At 40.2% G+C, this 20,195-nt stretch overlaps 1 protein-coding gene across 6 annotated transcripts in view; it reads right to left on the minus strand.

Moving 5' to 3' along the window:
- Nucleotides 1-6,877: 6,877 nt before the first annotated feature.
- LOC145357985 (importin subunit alpha-7) overlaps nt 6,878-20,195 on the minus strand; it is a 153,793-nt gene continuing 140,475 nt past the window's right edge. Inside the window, exons 13-15 of one of the 6 annotated variants that reach the window (XR_013889409.1) lie at nt 16,558-16,616; nt 7,851-8,080; nt 6,878-6,964 (exon numbers count right to left, since the gene is read on the minus strand). Coding sequence is in view for 4 of the 6 variants with exons in the window: in XM_080211634.1 (XP_080067760.1) it covers nt 17,998-18,451 (454 nt within the window). In the remaining 2 variants the exon portion in view is untranslated. Of the gene's footprint in view, nt 6,965-7,125; nt 8,081-15,993; nt 18,452-20,195 lie in introns of those variants that run through there. The other 5 variants (XM_080211636.1, XR_013889408.1, XM_080211635.1 and 2 more) reach the window with 5 other exon arrangements.

A 20,195-nucleotide genomic window follows, 5' to 3' on the forward strand; every position in this document is an offset into this window, starting at 1 on the left:
TATGTTCTATGTTCTATGTCTCCATGCTGTAAACCTCTATGACTGAGTGTTAAATATTTCTGGATATAAGGTGTTCAGGAATGATAGAAAAGGAGGAGGGGCGTCAGTATTAGTTAAGGAAAGCATTGCAGCATTGGACATATTCAAGGTATTTTACCTCAAAAGGGAAAGGTAGTGCAAACAAATCCAGAGCACCCTGGTTGGAAAAGGAAATTGAAGTTAAGATAAGGAACAAAAATTGTGCTTATGACAGTTGTCAGGTAGAAAATATAGATGAGTCAAGAGGAGCGCAGAAGGTTCAGAGAGGAGGTGAAAAAGCACATTAGAGAAACAAAGAGGGCTTATGAGAAAAGACAGGCAGCCAACATAAAGGGAAATCCCAAAGTCTTCTTTAGACATATGAATAGTAAAAGGAGTAGGGCCAATCTAAAAGGGAATTTACAAATGGGAGACTGGGAACATGGCTGAGGTCTGAAATGAATACTTTGCATCTGTCTTTACCAAGGAGGTATATACTGCCAGGCCATGGTGACTCTGTCCCTACAAAGTATCATGGTACCGTGTCTTTAAGAAATCTATTTGAATCCTGTTTTTCTGCAGATGTTTCTGCAGTCTTTGGCAATTTGTTGGCACTGTGTTGTCTGTATTTGATTTATTGTCATGGATACAGAAAATGTATCGTTTTTTGCACACTGAACAGACAAACCATACCATTCATACAGAGGGAAAAGGAGAGGGTACAGAATGTAGTGATACAGTCATAGTAAAGAAAGATCAACTTAATATAAGGTAGGTCCATTCAAAATTCTTGATAGCAGCAGGATAGAAACTGCTCTTCGGTCGGTTGGCACATGTCCTCAGACTTTTGTAACTTTTTCCTGATGGAAGAAGGTGGAAGAGAGAATGTTCAGGGACATGGGGTCCTTAATTATGCTGACTACTTTGCCAAGGCAACGGGAAGTGTCCTTTATTGTTGCTGAGGCACTATTATTAATTTTGTTTCATCACGTTGATTTTAATCGGGACGATCACAGTGTTCTGCTATTTTAATGGTCCTTTAGGATTGCAGAGTGGAGCTTGTTTAGAGGTGATTGATAGGGCATGTCATGTGGCTAGGGAATGTGATGCTTCACAGAAAAGTCTAGTTTTTAGTTTCGCAACTGTACGTTTTCCCTCTCGCTCAAGTTGGAGTTTTTGTTTTCTGTGTGGCTGTTTGTGGAATCTGCCTGAGATTAAATTTACCTGTCTGAAATTTGGCTGTTTTGAGGATATTCTTCCCGGCAAACAGCTGGATTGGATTTCTGTCCGTGGGTGTTACAAAGCTGAAAATCCAGCATAATGTGAACTGTGAAGAGTTTTTCTCACTTTACCAAATCAGAAACCCTCAATTTCAGACATCATTATTAATCTCTCAACTTGACTCCAATGGAAAGAGCCACAATTTCTTCATAGTTAAAGCCTCTCATCTGGTTTTGAGGTGAGTGCAGCCAGATAATCCCACCCATAGGGCCCAATTTTACCATTTTGATTCTAAGTGCTGAATCTGGGCACGACTTTGTACATGGTAGGTCATGTTTGACCAATCTATTAGAGTTTTTTGAGGAACTTACCAGGCAAGTGGATGAAGGGAAGGCGGTGGATGTTGTCTACCTGGATTTCAGCAAGGCCTTTGACAAGGTCCCTCATGGGAGGTTAGTTAGGGAGGTTCAGTCGCTAGATATACATGGGGAGGTAGTAAATTGGATTAGACACTGGCTCAATGGAAGAAGCCAGAGAGTGGTTGTGGAGAATTGCTTCTCTGAGTGGAGGCCTGTGACGAGTGGTATGCCGCAGGGATCGGTGTTGGGTCCATTGTTATTTGTCATCTATATCAATGATCTGGATGGTAATGTGGTAAATTGGATTGGCAAATTTGCTGATGATACAAAGATTGGAGGTGTAGTGGACAGTGAGGAAGGTTTTCAAAGCTTGCAGAGGGATTTGGACCAACTAGAAAAATGGGCTGAAAAATGGCAAATGGAATTTAATGCAGACAAACGTGAGGTATTGCACTTTGGAAGGATAAACCAAAGTAGAACATACAGGGTAAATGGTAGGACTCAGAAGAGTGCAGTTGAACAGAGGGATCTGGGAATACAGGTATAGAATTCCCTAAAATGACAGTTCTGGTTGCCGCACTACCAGAAGGATGTGGAGGCTTTAGGGAGAGTGCCGAGGAGGTTTACCAGGATGATGCCTGGTATGGAGGGTCTTAGCTATGAGGAAGCTCTCCCTGGAAAGACGGAGAATGAGGGGAGATCTAATAGAGGTGTACAAAATTATGAAGGGTATAGATAGGGTGAACAGTGGGAAGCTTTTTCCCAGGTCAGAGGTGACGATCACAAGGGGTCACCGGCTCAAGGTGAGAGGGGCGAGGTATAACTCAGGTATCAGAGCGACGTTGGTTTGCCCGCATTTGGAGTACTGCATCCAGTTCTGGTCGCCTTACTACCGGAAGGAGACCCTGGAGAGAGTGCAGAGGAGGTTTACCAGGATGCTGCCTGGTATGGAAGGACTGAGCTATGAGGAAAGATTGGACAAATTGGGGCTGTTCTCCTTAGAAAGGCAGAGAATGAGGGGAGATCTAATAGAGCTGTATAAGATTATGGAGGGTATAGATAGAGTGAACAGTGGTAAGCTTTTTCCTAGGTTGGATACAAAAATTATGAGGGGGCAAGGGCTTAGGGTGAGGGGGGGGGGCGAGGTGTAATTCGGATGTTAGAGGGAGGTTTTTCACACAGAGGGTCGTGGGGGCCTGGAATGCACTGCCAAGTAGGGTGGTGGAGGCAGGCATGCTAGAATTGTTTAAGGCTTACTTAGATAGGCACATGAGCGGACTAGAGATGGAGGGATACAGGAGACTGATCTAAATAAAGATCAAGAGCCTTGGGACGTCCCTGGGAATCAGTTGATTCCTATGGACCTTCCAACATATTTTATGGCTCACTTGTCTTACTTCTGAGCTTCTGGGGATTCCGTAAATGTATGTATAAGTTGTGCATGTTTATTGATGTCTTTTTTAATCCACAACTGATTCGGTCCGCCTTGTTGTCCAACAAGTGACATACACGCAGTGGGTCGTGCGAGGGCTGCTCTTGGATGTTGCTTCGAGAATAGCCTAGTGCTTCATGTCGTTAGTGTACGCTTAAACTGGACCAACTGATGGGCAACATGACAGCTCAGTGACTATCACTGTTTGCTGTGCAGGTACATGGATTTGGGCCAGTGTCTGTGGGAGTTTGCACATTCTCCCCGTGCTTGCGTGGGTTTTCTCCGCGTGCTGGGGTCTCCTCCCACACTCCAAAAATGTGCTCTTAGGCTGATTGATGTTAACGAATTGTCCCTAAATTAATCTTCCCTCAATCATCCCCAATAGGAGTAGACAAAGGTCACGGGTAGAGGAGGGCACTCATAATGTTAAAATGGTGGCACGGGCTCACTGGGCCGAAGGGCCTGTTTCCCGTGCTGTGTTGTTCTTTGTTTTTTACACAGAGGGTGGTGGGGGCCTGGAATGCGCTGCCAAGTAGGGTGGTTGAGGCAGACTCGCTGGCATTGTTTAAGACTTACCTGGATAGTCACATGAGCAGACTGGGAAAGGAGGGATACAAACAAATGGTCTAGTTGGACCAATGAGTGGCACAGGCTTGGAGGGCCGAAGGGCCTGTTTCCTGTGCTGTACTGTTCTTTGTTCTTTAAAAGTGATGTCAGAGGTGGCTAGGGTCGTAAAGAGTGCTTTTGGTACATTGGCCTTTATAAATCGGAGTATCGTGTATAAAAGTTGGAGTGTTATGGTAAGGTGGGTATAAGGCATTGGTGAGGCCGAATTTAGAGTATTGTGTACAGTTTTGATCACCTAGTCACAGGAAAGATGTAAATAAGGTTGAAAGAGTGCAGAAAAGGTTCACAAGGATGTTGCCGGGACTTTGAAAAGCTGAGTTACAGAGAGAGATTAAATAGGTTAGGACTTTATTCCCTGGAGTGTAACAGAATGAGGGGAGATTTGATAGAGGTGTATAAGATTTTGATGGGTATAGATAGAGCGAATGCAAGCAGGCTTTTTCCACTGAGGCTAGAGGAGAAAAAAACCAGAGGGCATGGGTTAAGGGTGAAAGGAGAAAAGTTTAAAGGGAATATTAGCGGGGGCTTCTTCACGCAGAGAGTGGTGGGAGTGTGGAATGAGCTGCCGGATAAAGTGGTAAATGTGGGGTCACTTTTAACATTTAAGAAAAACTTGGATAGGTACATGAATGAGAGGGGTGTGGAGGGATATGGTCCAAGTGCAGGTCAGTGGGACTAGGCAAAAAATGGTTTGGCACAGACAAGAAGGGCCAAAAGGCCTGTTTCTGAGCTGTAAATTTTCTATGGTTCTACGTGTAACCCCCACCATTTGGTCTGGCTTGCAAAGTCCTACTAACGGTCCTGGCTTGAGACAGTTCACATAGCTTTAACCTCTAATTATCCCTCTCTTCACGCACATTGTCTGCTCTTGTAAAGACTCTCATTCCAACATTATCTTGCAATTGAGTCTTTGTCTATATATGCCATGTATGTGAACCCAACTCTCCACTCACCCAATGAAGGAGCAACGCTCTGAAAGCTCATGATACCAAATAAACCTGTTGGATTTTAACCTGGGTGTTGTGAGACTTCTTATTATAAAACAATGAGGGGCACAGATCAGCGAGTCAACAGCTTTTCCCAAAGGTAGGGGAGTATAAAGTTAGAGGGCATAGGTTTAAGCTGAAAGGGGAGAGAGGGTCCAGAGGGGCAATTTTTTCACACAGAGGGTGGTGAGTATCTGGAACAAGCTGCCAGTGATAGTAGTACAGGTGGGTACAATTTTGTCATTTAGACAGTTACATGGGTAAGATGGATATAGAGGGATATGGGCCAAATGCTGGGAATTTGGATGAGCTTAATGGTTAAAAACTGGGCGGGACATGGACAAGTTGGGCTGAAGAGCCTGTTTCCATGCTGTAAACCTCCATGATTCTATTATGGTCACTCGTTCCCAAAGGTTCTCTCATAACTAGATTGCCAACTAATCCTTTACAATGCGCAATACTCAGTCCAAGATGGCCTGTTCCCTTACTGGTTCCACAACGTATTGCTCCAGAAATTCCTCCTCTACTGTGCTGTGACTAATTTGACTCTCCCAATCCATGTACAAATTAGAATCACCCATAATCAGATGTTTACAATGTTCCTTTAATGCACGCATCTCTGATTTCCTGTCTAACACTTTTCCCAATACTACCACTCCCACAAATATTTTTTGTCCTTTTGTGTTTCTTAACTCGACCCATACTAGCCCTCAGTGTTTAATTCCCAGCCTTGGTCACCTTGGAGCCACATTTCCGGAATACCAACTATATATAATCATTCTCCTTTACATCTGTCAGTGCAACTAATTCATCCATTTTGTTTCAAATGCTCCAGGAATTCAGGTGCAAAAATTTATGGCGAGTTATGTAGATTGGAAGGAGTATTGCCTGAAAAGTTGGTAATATGTGGAATTCAGAGTCAGAGTAGTGTTCCATTATATTGGGTGGGGTTGGACAATCCAGTGAAAAGTGGTGAAGTGGTAGTAGGTATAATAGAGAAATTATTTTGTCCAGGGATACAGATTATCTTGGGTAACAATATAGCTGGAATCACAAATGGAAGTGATGTCTACTGTGTTGAGAAGCTAGTGTCATATCAAATAATTGATCTGTTAAAGAACACATAGGCTGGGCTTTTTCTGATTGTATAGTAACAAGGTAACAAAACCACAGATTAAGACAAGAGGAGAAATCAAAGCATGAAAATAAACTATTTTTGATCCGATAATTGAAAAACAAGAAGGGGGCTGAAGATGAAGTGGATATTTTTGTAGAGGAAAGTTGACAAAGTTAAAACAGAAAGATATAGAGATAAAACAGTTCTATCAGAAAGCATACATGGAAGAAGAATCTGAATGTATACCAGAATATTATTACCTTAAAAATTATGTCTTAATGAGGAAATGGAGACCTTTACATATTCAGTCGGATGAAAAATGGGCAGAAGTTCATCAAGTAGTATTACTGGTGAGTTACAGACAGATAGTATTGGGGTAGCACATGACATACCAGTAGGGGGTTATTTGAGAGTAAGGAAAACTCAAGCTAAAATGCAAAAACATTTTTATTGGCCTGGATGCATAAAGATGTGGTTGAATTTTGCCAGTTATCTTTACAGAAAATACGAGAGTTCAGGTCCAATATAAGACCTTGATTTAACTTTGCATGACTGGCAAGTACTCATCAGATATTGGTCTTTATCTGTGCGCTGGTCTGGTCCTTTGGTCTGGTCTGGCACTCTGGCTCTGGTCTTCCTTCCTTCTTGGGTGTGGCTTTCCTCATGCTGGTCGTTGCTGGCGATGGTCACCAATATTGTAGCCTGTCACAGGGTCAGAGAGAGAGATTCTTGGTTGTGCAGCACCCTTTATGCCCCATTAGGTTTCGCACTCCTTTTGGCCATTACCAATCAATCAGGACTTGCTCACCCTGATTGATAAAGTCTAATCGGGTGCTGCGACACCAATCTTTGCGTGTGTCCCCAACGGCCATGTCTGTAGGTGCTGGGGGCATGTAGGGTTCACAGCTCCTTCCCAAATAAGGGGTTACAGCACCCTTATGTCTGGTAAACAACACAGTTTGACCAGAAAGTCTCTTTTGTCTTGGAGATGACTCATATCCTGTGTATTCACTTGTCTGGGTTGCAGCCTGTTTATCTCTGTCTTTTAGGCTGCAGCCTGTCGTTTCAGTTCTTGCCCAATTGTCCTAGAGTGCTTTGCAAATCACCATTGATCAGGTAACAGAGAAACCAGCACCCTTAATACCTATTCCAGCTTTCGAGGAACCTTTTACAAATGTCTTAATTGATTGCATAGGACATCTCCCTAAAATGAAAAGCGGGCTCAATATCATTTAACCATAATGAATGTGTCTACTAGTTTTTAAGAAGCTACTCCATTGTGCAACATTACAACTCAGAGGACTGTAGAGGAATTGCTTATTTTTTAACTAGATACGGTCTACCCATAGAAGAAGGATCAAATTATTCAAGGAAGTTATGGATAGCTTAGGAGTGAAATCATTTAAACTGTGTACCATCCAGAATTGCAGGGAGTGTTAGAAATTTAAACTTTGAAGACAATGTTGAAAGCTTATTATCAAGATTATCCAGAGGATTAGGATAAAGGAATTCCATTTGTACTCTTTGTAATTTGGAGTGCACCTAATGAATCAACTAAATTCAGCCCATTTGAATTGATTTTTGGACATGAGGTAAGAGGACCACTTAAATTGATTGAAGAGAAATTGATGAGCCAGCATTGAGACTACATTATTGGACTGTGTCAAATTTTAAGGAAAGATTGAAGAGAGCAGGCAAGTTGCTTAGACAACATTTAAAAGTGGCACACATGATGAAACAGTAAGAAATCAAAAATTTACAGTTTTGTTAGTAGGAATAAAGTTTTAGTACTACTACCAGTGGTAGATGAAGCTTGAAAAGCAAGGTTTAGTGGGCCTTATCAAATTGAAAAGAAATTGAGTGAGATGAAATATTCAAAAGAATGCCAGATGGAAAGAAAACTCACAGAATGTGTCAGGTGAATATACTCAAATGGTATTTTGATAGGGAAGGAAAGGAGAAGGAGGATATTTTAATGGTTTTAACTCAGAACCAACAGAACCAAATTTAGTGATTCTGAATTTGACATTCCTCAAGTTAAATTGGATAATGAGGAAGTTATCAGAAATCAGAATAAATTATTGGGTTACCTTCCAGAAGAAAATGAGCCAAAAGAGTTATCAAAATCACATGGATATATGGGAATGAGCTGGAAAGTACTGAAGTAAATGTGAATAAGGTAGTTGTAGAAAATGCTGTTCAAATTAGGCAACATCCTTGTAGACATAATCCTTTCAAGTTGGCACAGGATCAGAAGGGGAAGATGATGTTTACTCAATCTGAGCTGCAGCAGTCAAAAGTCTTGATCCAACATGTAAAGCTGTGAAGTGGAGAAGGAGAACAGTTACTGGACGATAACATAATAAAGAAAGTGAGCAAGTGTGGAGGCAGATACAAGACAAGTTGACTGTTTTGGAATATGTTCCTGAGTTGTTCAAATTACCTGAACATTAATTGCAGGATTGTCAAAAACAGCTCATCATCTATGCAAAAAAACAGATGAATCAAGTTATGTGTGATCTCAAGATGGAGATTGAAGGGAAGTATTTCACTATTGCAGACAAAAAGGATAACAACATGAAATTAGATTGATTGCCGAAATTGTACCATCATTTGAAATGAACTGCTGGGATAATGAATCTGTACAGTTTGCATAAACATGGTTATCCAGTGTACTCAGCTGGTATTCGAGTAAATTATGATGGTTTTCACATCATTTTTTGGCCAGAAAAAGAAGTGAACCTGAGGACTGGGAGAAATTTAAAACCCAGCAGAGGAGGACAGAGAGTTTAATTTGGAAGGGGAAAATAGAACAGGAGAGTAAGCTTGCATAAAAGCTAACTGCAAAAGCTCCTATAACTGCAGAATGGAGTGCTATAATTTAAAGCCTGTCAGCTAGCCATTGGGCATGAAGACTAAAGTGACCACTTCAAATTTTCACAGCTGTCAGGAATGAAGTTCTTAATCACAGAACTGCCTGATAGCACCGTGCTAATTATCATCTACTGGTTGACCAGTGCTACAAGGGGCAGTCCAGCCACAAGACCCTCTCCAGGGGGAGAATGGTGAGGTCAACCCCTTGCCCCCAGCCCAAGGCCACCCAACCCCCCGGAACCTTCCTCTGCAGGCTGACAGTGGCAGAGGGGCAAATGGCTACTGGACCGAGCACATTGGAGTCCAGCACAGCAGGTCCACACTGGTCATTACCAACACCAAAATGGATAAAGACTAGCCTTGGGTGAGGGTGCTTAATTTGGTGAGAACCAATTACATCCAAATTAGACAGGAACTGGGGAATATTGATTGGGAGTGGCTACTTGAGGGCAAATCCACATCTGGCATGTGGGAGGCTTTTAAAGGTCAATTGATTGAAGTGCAGGACAGGCATGTTCCCGCAAAAATGAAGGATAGAAATTGCAGGATTCAGGGACTATGGATGATAAGGGAGATTGTAAGTTTAGTCAAAAGGAAAAAAGGAAGCATGAGGTAGGTGTAGGTATCTAAAAAACTGACAAAGCCCTTGAGTATAGTGCAAGTAGGAACTTAAACATGGAATTAGGAGGGCTAAAAGGGGCCATGAAATGTTTTTAGCAAATAAGATCATGTGTTAGTATTTACCCAGGAGAACATGATGGATATTGTGGTCAGGGATAAATGTGTGAACACTCTAGAGAACATCAATATTATCAAAGGAGGAAGTGTTTTGTATCCTAAATTGGATTAAGGCAGACAAGTCCCCAGGGCCAGATGGGAACTAGCCCACATTACTGCAAGAAGCAAGGCAAAAAATAGCTGGGTCTTAACAGATATTTTTACAATCTCTTTGACCACAGGCAAGATTCAAGAGGATTGGAGAATAGCCAATGTTATTTTCTTATCTGAGAGAGGAAGCAGGGATAATCCAGCAAATTATAGGCTGTTGAACCTGACATCAGTGGTGGGGAAGCTTTTGGAGAAGATACTGAGTAACAAGATAAATGCACATTTACAGGAAACTGGACTAATTGGTGACAGGCAGCATGGTTTTGTGTGGGGAAGGTCAATGAGTTTTTTGAAGCGGTGATAACAAAATTGATGAGGGAAAGGCTGTGGATGTGGTTTATATGGACTTTAGTAAAGTATTTGACAAGGCCCCACATGGCAGGCTGGTACAAAACTAAAATGATGTGGAGATGCTGGTGTTGAACTGGGGTAAACACAATAAGAAGTCTCACAACACCAGGTTAAAGTCCAACAAATTTATTTGGTAGCAAAAGTCACTAGCTTTCAGAGCATTGCTCCTTCGTCAGGTAAGTGGGAGCTCCACTTACCTGACGAAGGAGCAGCACTCCAAAAGCTAGTGGCTTTTGCTACTGAATAAACCTGTTGGATTTTAACCTGGTGTTGTGAGACTTCTTACAAAACTAAAATCACATGGGATTTGGCGTGAGCTGGCTAGATGGATACAGAGAGGCTGAATAAACTGGAAAGATGGAGACTGAGGGCAGATCTGATAGAGAATAATGATTTGGAAGAGTTGCAGCGTAACCCCAAAGCTCTTAAACTTAAACCCCGTAATAAATGCTAACACACTATAAGCCTTCTTCACAGCTCTTGCGTGGCAAGCCATTTCTGTATTCTGAAAGAAGTCTACAAATTTTTGAGAGACAAAGACAGGATGGATAGTCAGAAGTTTTTTTCCCAAGGTGGAAGTGTCAATTACAAGGGGGCGCAGTTCAAGGGGGAAAGTTTAAGGGAGATGTGCGGGGGAAATCTTTCACAGAATGATCGATGCCTGGAATGGCAGTAATCCCAATTTCTGGTTGATGCCCCATTCAATGGGCCATCAGGATTCCCTCCCCCCCAATATCTTTTGTCTCAGCCCATTGCTTTCCTCGTTACCTGCACCATCTCCTTCTACCTGATGGTTGTCTGGAGCTGAACCAAACTGTTTGCTTAACTGGAAGCCAATAGTTGCAACTTTGGTGCTACATTTGCCAGAGAAAGTTTTGACACAGCCACCAAATTAAGCCTATCTATAGCACTGCCTACTTCGGCTCACATGCTGCTGAAACTTGAAATCTTCATCTACGGCTTTGCTACCTCCAGACTCAATTCCAATTCACCTTTGCCCAACCTTCCTCATTTTCCATCTGTAAACCTGGTAATCTAAAACTCTGCTGCCAGTATTCTAACTTGCACCAAGTCCCACTCATCCATCATTCTAGTGATTGCAGACCTACATTGGCTTCCAGCCAAGCAAAGCTTCCACCTTAAAAGTATTTTCATTTTCAAATTCCTCCATATTCTTGCGTATTGCCATCTCTAATCTGTTCCAGCCTCCAAGGTTTGTAATCCTTCATCATTGCTCTTGGAGCTAATGGGGTCAAAGGTTACTGGGGGTGGGGGTGGGGTGAAAATCAGGATATTGAATTTGATGATCAGCCATGATCATAATGAATGGTTTCTATTGCTGCTGTCTTCTGCTGACAAGATCCTGAGGGCTAGAATCCCTTCCCTATTTCTGGCTCTTTCCTCCTTTAAGATGCTTTTCTTCATTATGATCCTGGAATGTGTTAAATGCTTACCTCAAATTATATGAAACAGGACACTGTACCAGCTTTTTACACTGGAATACAACATTTATCATCAAATCAACTGCCTTTAATTTCTTAGCCCCATTCCAAAGACGTTTCCTCTCCTTACAATCTGACCCGCAATCTTCTCAATTACTGCTCGAGTTCAATAATCAATCCTCTCCAAGTACTGGAGCAAGTTAAATTCACAAATTTGTCATTTTCAAATGCCTTCAGTGTGTTTTCATCTTGCACACAACACTCTGACTTGTGGCAAATCAATCCAGGGGGTGGGTGGGCGGAAGTGAGAAAAAACGTGGGCGAGTGTGGTTGGGAGAACTACATGATGGGAATTAGATTATATTGTTTTGATGTTAAAAGTTGTTCAGTAGCCCTTTTAAGACATTTTGATGGCCTTATCAATCATAGACTTTAGGAGAGATCAACGGAATTTTCCATACTCCGGTCAGACTTGTGGCAAAATAGTATCACTTGATGCAATTCACAATGAACGGCCCACAAATGGTTCTCTAAGGTTAACAGTAATCATTGCAACATTGGATTACAGTGCCTCTCAGAAAAGGGAAGCCAGATTTCCCTTTAATTTAATGGTAATAACAAAACTATGCTTTGTACATATTCTGTAAAGCTAAGCATTATCAGTAGGTAACACACACAATATTGATTTGCAACAGGATTTATTTCATACTTGTACATTTACAGTGTTTTAAACAAAGGAACAGAATTTGCAATTGCTTTTGCTGTATTATGTTTGTGTGTCATGTTCTATTTGTGCTATCTGCTTCTGTCATCTTACACAATCAAGTCCATATGGATGGTAACAGGACCTCCCAAAATTAAAGAGGAAAATATGATTTGATTCAAGTTTTGAGGAACAGCAATTTGGACACAAACTTTATATCTGCAAACATCTGTAGAAGACCAAGTTAAAAAAAATCTGTCACATAATATAGCATGTACGAAAATAAATAGAATGTATTTTTTTGGTTCTGCATTTTAACTATATGTTCAAGAAAAAAAAACCTTGTCAAATTGTAATCCCCCTACACTTTTTTGTAAGACAGCAATTAAAACTGTGGCCATGGGCATGCACAATTGGAAATTCTAGTCAGTGGTCAATTTCATATTCCGATCCAACCCATTATCACTGCCCACCACCCCCTCTTCCCACCCACCCTCAAAAAAAATCTGGCCTAATCAATGGATCAGATTAGTGCATATAATACTAATGATTGCCACTACTAACATTACTGAAGTAATGTGGTTGTGGCAGTTAAGGAGGAAAAAAAAGAGCAGCATGTTTACACATATCCACAAAATATGTGCACATTCAAGTAAAATAAAATTGTTAAAGACTGAAAAGCTAAACATAAATCTTCATGGACTCATGGTCGGGCTGGCACACGTGTGAATGAAGAACAGGAGTGCATTGTAATTTTGCTTTCTTGTTCCGTAGAAAGTCTGTTGCCATAACTGTGCAAAGGAAGGCTACAAGTGGATTAAAGTAAGGAAAAACTTTCAGTAAACTAAGGTATCCAAATTACAAGTTTAAAATGTAAAGTTAGGTCTCAAAAGGTGTAGCAGCTTTATTACTTTTTGCTTGTAAATGGACTGTTGCTAGTATGTTCTAACTCTACAGCAGGTTTATTCCAGCAATTTCAAGTAACAGTAATTATAATAGCTCAAATTATTACAAATTGAAACTCTTTCCTGGCCAAATTGCACATTTTTTCAGTGTTATACATCAAAGTATCAGTAGAAAACGGTACAAAAATTCCCTGGACAAAAAGATGCTTTATAGACATTTAGAAATATTTAAGGATGGGAACCTTGGTCAGAAGGACTCGAGGGAAAAGTTTGCATAGTTGGCAAATGGAAGTGCTTGAAATTTTGATGGTCATATAGCAAAAGCATGAAATATTAGTACCGATTTATTGGTTTGTATGTGAAAATTATGTACCATAACCTTGAGGAAAATTATTTGCTGTAATATCTAATATAGTAAAATCTAAAGTATCAATGGTTAGCAGTTGCCACAAATATATTAGAGAAGGGCACAGAACCAAACATCTGAAATGTTTTCTCTTCATGCTGCTTGCTGGAAGCAAGAGAATACAGGATACTTCAAAATACGTATGAAATATATCTAGGCCCTCTTCAAATTCATTAGTCTAAATGTTTTCAGCATTGACATCAGATATGTTAGTAAATGATTTGCCAACAAAAGGTATGTTCAGCATTACAAGAATTAATTTTCTCCCAGTTTTGCTCAAATCATTTGTTAATAAAATTGAAGCTGTGTGTTGCATAGTTAAAAGCCATTTATTCCCTTCAACAGATGTTAAAAGCTCCAAAATAGCATAATGTTTTAACTATTAGGACAATCTATTCTTCAGTAACAAAGTTTGGAAAAAAATCCGTTCAGGTGAGTCCTCAATATCCATTATATACTTTCTCTCTAATGCAAATTTTAAGCTTTGGGGTGTGGCTGGAACTGGGCGATCAGTCACAAGCAAAATGAATAGTGGAGCCTGCACAAAAGGCCAAATGGACTTCCTCTTGTTCCTGTTTTCTCTAGTTCCATAATATTTTGGGTAAGGAGATTAATACCAAATCTTCTTCAAGTCAGTCTGTTTGAATTTATATTTCAGTTAATGCCAGTTAAAGGATTAGTAACTTCTGGCCTAACTATTCTTACAAAAGGAAATCAAGATTTTTTGGGGGAAAAGTTCTCCAAGTCCCAAAAGATCCACCTCACTGTTTCAAAAGTTATTCCATTAACTTACCTAAAATTTGATCTTGTTTCCTGCACAATGTCCCAATATAATGAAAGGAACATTGTACAATTTTCTTTCAATTTATGTGGACCAAATATTTAAGTGTTAGCAGCAGTGAAAGACATTTCTGCTACTAAGATTATAGGGTAACTTTTCACAGAACCGGAAATGTTTGGTGAATTCCAATGGTGCAAGAGATCTGGAAAAGTTTGTTAATTTAGGTCCTTTGACATTTCCAAATTCATACAGAAATGCTACAATTGAACCACATGAAATTTGTTTTTTTTTAATCTTTATACCAGCTTGTGATCTCTAATGGATCTTTCTCTTCTCTTCCCACATTTCTTTGCTCTGCGCAATTTCCACCAATAAAGAGCCAGGGAGTAAAATCACCATAATGTTTCATTCTAGTTGAAGGTGCAAAATGCAATGTTATTAATTCTAACTGACAGGAAAGAAAAACACAAACCTCTCTGCCAGCCAGCAAAAAGAACTTCAATTTTTTAAAAATGCAAAGCGTGCAGAAACCTGAACACTAAGCAAACATTATATACCTATTTAGCAATCAGATGCACAACGAGGGCTACTGCAAAAATACTATTAAAAATAGTATGCAAACTACATAACGTTAGGCACCAAAAATCTGCTTCTTTGTAGTAATAATTGCAATATAAATGTTTCACAGTACGAGAGAGATTACAGCTTTTGAAAGTCTGGTTCTGAGCCCATTCCTACTATCTAGAATAAGTACTGACTAGAAAAAAAAAGAAACTTAGTCTTCGTTGACGCAATGGTTTCAAACTTTCCATCACATCACACATCTTGTCAAGTCAGTCAGTGTCACACTAGTCTGTTAGGGATATACAAAAATAAAACCAAATTGAACTGGAACCGGCCACATTAAAAGTTGTGATTAAAACGGATGTTCAATTTAAAACTGAAAGTTATACTTTTTGGAACTTATGACTACAACACACAACCCAAAATATCAATGCCTAACTGCTCTAACATACGATTCTTGTCCCTGAAGCCAGGAGCTCTTTTCTTTATCGCTTCCTTACACATGTTAAAATATTGCCTACTCTCATTTTCATGAATTGGCAAGAATATTTCAACACATTTGTTTTTATAATGTGAATCCAAAATGGTTTGAACTAGAGTGGTAGCAAAGCTACGTCACAAGGATTCCCAAGTTCAGAGTGAGGAAGAATAGCCAAGCTCAGTTCATGGTGGTTCTACTTCACAGATCTCTAATGTTTATTGTGTGATCTGTTTGCACATCCTCCCAACCCCCATCACAGCTGTCCCCAACCCCCTCGGCAAAGATGATCACAGTGGCAGAGGTAGAGAAAAATGGCTTTTTCAATATTCAATAGAATTCAATAATTAAAATTCACAGTTTGTCTCATGAATGCACTCTCCTTGTTCAACATATAATCCTACTCCTCAAAGAATTGTATACCAGAATTCATTATGGAAGCCATTTCCTCTAAAATTATAGATGTAGAAGTGTGATACTGGTATGTATGCAATGTGTGCAAATGTCAAATCTGTTAGAATGTAGACAACGTATTCCCTTGCCAAAGCACAATATTATCAGTAAAATTTTAGAAGTGCTCAGAACAAAATTTGTTTCTTTTCATTAATAAAATTGGCTTAAATCTGTATACTTGCTTCAAGTTTGTTCATTTTTTAAATTTCATCCCTACAGTAAATTTGTTCCCTTTTCCCTGTGCACTTTATATCTAAAGGGCGAAGTAATAGCAAAGTAAGATGCAGTATATCTGTAATTTGCATTGTAATTTCAGATTCTATTTTCTAAGCCATTTTGTAATAAAAAGCAGTTTAGATAAATAAATTTATTCTTACTTTACTTCAATCTAATCACTTAAAAAAAAATTCTAAACAAACTGAAATCTAAATCTGGCAATTTAGTTTAACCATTGCGCATTGCTCAGTTGCCAAACAAAGCATTGCGGATCTCCCAGGTAAAGGTAACAATTGGGATTAATTACAATTAGTTTATTTTGCAGATTTTCTGAAGACAAACATGGAGTTTGGGTACGCAACAGGCAGCTGCTGAATAAACTTAAGCAAGTTTACAGATGGAAAATAGCTATCCAATTGTGCTTTAAAACTTGGCAGATTGGCAAGTATAGTTGCAATGATTTTGAACCAGTGGCTTGGCAAGGGACAAATACATTTTTATCATTATTCTAAATTAACACATGAAACAGGTAAGGACTGACATTTAGAGATTTGCATTCTGCAGCTTTCAGTTTACACATTAAATACTCTCAAATTTTTAGATAGATCAAATTTGTATTTTTTTAAATCCATGATCAGCAGCTGCTGTAATGCAACACCTGGAAAGGCCAGACACTTGAATTTTCATTAACACAGCACACAGTTTACAATTTTCCCCCAGCTATATATCAGCTTACATTAAGCTGTCCCGCTCTTTGTCCAACTATTACCAAAATTTCTAACCTTCCTTCTCTTTCTAAAGAGGAAAATAAAATACAGAAATCAAATTTGAATGTTTAAATTAAACCATAATCAAACAAACCAAAGTTTTTCAACATTTAACAGTTCTAGCATTAGCGAATATACATTTAAACTCCTCAAAATAAGTCTTTTTCCAATTCTGAATGCTCTCTTGTTTCCAAAATACATTGCTCTGAAATTTCTAATTAGAATATTGGTTCCATCCTTGATTAACATCAATTGCAACCAAGCAACTGATTATTTGATTACAGCCACGATAGTTCACTGAATTCAGAATTAGCACAGTAGGCACCCATTCATTATAAGATCCATTGGAACTTCTAGGAGTATATCTTTGAAAACAGATACATACATTTCTATGATTTCTACATACTCATAGAATCATGGAAACCCTACAGTGCAGGAAGAGGCCATCTGGCCCATCGAGTCTGCACCAACCACAATCCCACCCAGGCCCTACCTCTATATCCCTACACATTTACCCACTAATCCCTCTAACCTACGCATCTCAGGACACTATGGGGCAATTTTAGCATGGCCAATCAACCTAACCTGCACATCTTTGGACTGTGGGAGGAAACCGGAGCACCCGGAGGAAACCCACGCGGACACGAGGAGAATATGCAAACTCCACACAGACAATGACCCAAATTGGGAATCGAACCCAGGTCCCTGGAGCTGTGAAGCATTAGTGCTAACCACTGTGCTATCGTACCGCCCGTAATTACTCACTGAAGAATTTAAAGCACTCTCACACCCATCCACCCAGCAACCTTCAAAAAAGCCAGATAAAAATCCATCCGAAAGACAATTCTTTGCAACACCTGTACATTTTACCATTTAATTGTTCAAATTGCCTGTTTACCCAAATATGGTAGCAGTCATTCATAAATGACAATATGTCAAGGGCTGCCTTAATTATCGACATAAGCAATCTTTTAAAGAAGTTTAGTTACATCAGTTAAATGCTAACTCAAATGCCCCACCTTAAAATCTTTCACTGCTATGGAAAAATAAATTGCAAGCATTCCTTGAATATTTCAATCTAGCAGAGTTAAGTTTAATGTTTACTGGACTTTCTCTAGCTTTATTTCTGGGAGAATTGCCTTTTACAGATGCACCACAGTGCACAAACTGAAAAAAATAAGAGCTCCAATGCAACATTAAACAAACAAAGGGGGAATGCAACAGTTACCCAACAACTCTACCATTCAAAAATTAAAAAAGCAGGACATTTTACTAAATTAATTTTTCCTTTGGGGAAAAAATTGTTTGAGAAGAAAAAAAGTTTCCTGTCACTCTTTTCAACTAAATGTGTGTGGTTGGATGGGTCACCAAGGATGGGGTATGCATTTGCTGGTCATTTCTTGCACACTTCACAACTGGAAACCCTCCATGGGGGCCTCTTGCTGTTGAAAGAGGAATTGCTGTGCAATCTCATCCACTTGTGGCGCTATACTACTGTCTTCTTCCTCCACACCGAAGTAATGCTCAATAAGGTCAAAGGCCTTCTGATAAATTTCCTGATTCTCATGGCTCTGCAAAAATTCAATTTTATCGAGACCTGTGAGAAAGGAATAGGACAAATTTATTTTGGATCTCTCATAAGTATCATTAGGATTTTTGAATTTTTTTTTAGCATTTCTCCTACCATAAGCTTCTTCAATTAGGCTACAGTACGGATTAATCCCCGTTCCATTTTGTTTAGCCTCCTGCTCTCCAAGCCTCAAAATATTTTCCAGCCCATTTAGGGCAACTTGAACTATTTTTGAGTCCATAACTGTCAGTAGGTCACACAACGGCTTAATACAACCCAAGCTTACAAGATACCTGAAAAAAAAGAAAAATATACAAAGATATTCTGTAGTATTAACATAAATTTCTATAGCTGTTATAGAACATAGAAAATAGGTGGAGGAATAGGCCATTCGGCCCATTGAGCCGGCACCACCATTCAATATGATCATGGCCGATCGTGTACTTTCAGTATCCCACTCCTGCTTTATGAAGTCAGAGTCATAGGCATTTACAGCACGGAAACAGGCCCTTCGGCCCAACTTGTCCATGCTGCCCTTTTTTTAAAATCCCAAAGTTAGTCCCAATTGCCCGTATTTGGCCCATATCCCTCTATACCCATCTTATCCATGTAGCTGTCTAAATGCTTTTTAAAAGACAAAATTGTACCTGCCTCTACTACCACCTCTGGCAGCTTGTTCCAGACACTCACCGTCTTGTGTGTGGGAAAAATTGCTCCTCTCAATTTAAACCTATGCCCGCTAGTTTTAGACTCCCCTACCTTTGGGAAAAGATGTTGAAAATCTAGCTCATCTGTGCCCCTCATTATTTTATAGGCCTCTATAAGATCACCCCTCAGCATTGGTGAGGCCGCAGCTGGAGTACTGTGTGCAGTTTTGGGCGCCGCACCTGCGCAAAGATATTTTGGCCTTGGAGGGAGTGCAGAGGAAGTTTACTAGGCTGATACCGGAGTTGAGGGGGTTGAGCTATGAGGAGAGGCTGAATAAACTGGGCTTGTACTCCTAAGAGTTTAGAAGAATGAGGGGAGATCTCATTGAGACGTATAAGATGATGAATGGGATGGATAGGATAGAGGTGGAGAGACTCTTCCCGCTCAAAAAAGACAGTAGGACTAGGGGGCACAGCCTCAAGATAAAAGGGGGGCGGTTTAGAACGGAGTTGAGGAGGAACTTCTTCACTCAAAGGGTGGTGAATCTCTGGAATTCTGTGACCGTTGAAGTGGTGGAGGCTGCCTCGCTAAATATTTTTAAGACGCGGGTTGATGGGTTTTTGATAGGAGAGGGGATTAAGGGTCATGGGGAGAGGGCGGGAAAGTGGAACTGAGCAGCGACAGATCAGCCATGATCTTATTGAATGGCGGGGCAGGCTCGAAGGGCTGGATGGCCTACTCCTGCTCCTATTTCTTATTCTAAGCTCTAGAGAAAAAAGTCCCAGCCTATCCAGCTTCTCCTTATAACTCAAACCATCAAGTCCCAGTAGCATCCTAGTAAATCTCTTCTGCACTCTTTCTAGTTTAATAATATCCTTTCTATAATAGGGTGACCAGAACTGCACACAGTATTCCAAGTGTGGCCTTATCAATGTCTTGTACAACTTCAACAAGACGTCCCAACTCCTGCATTCAATGTTCTGACCAACGAAACCAAGCATGCCAAATATCTTCTTCACCACTCTGTCCACCTGTGACTCCACTTTCAAGGAGCTATGAACACGTACCCCTAGATCTCTCTGTTCTGTAACTCTGCCCAACGCCCTACCATTAACTGAGTATGTCCTGCCCTGGTTCAATCTACCAAAATGCATCACCTCGCATTTATCCAAATTGAACTCCATCTGCCACTCGTCAGCCCACTGGCCCAATTGATCAAGATCCTGTTGCATTCTAAGATAAACTTTCTTCACTGACCACAATTTCACCAACTTTGGTGTCGTCTGCAAACTAAGTAACTATGCCTCCTATATTCTCATCCAAATCATTTATATTAATGACAAATAAGAGTGGACCCAGCACTGATCCCTGAGGCACACTGCTGGTCAC

This window comes from Carcharhinus amblyrhynchos, chromosome 24 (genome assembly GCF_965287045.1).
Source record: "Carcharhinus amblyrhynchos chromosome 24, sCarAmb.v2.hapA, whole genome shotgun sequence".
NCBI lineage: Eukaryota > Metazoa > Chordata > Chondrichthyes > Carcharhiniformes > Carcharhinidae > Carcharhinus > Carcharhinus amblyrhynchos.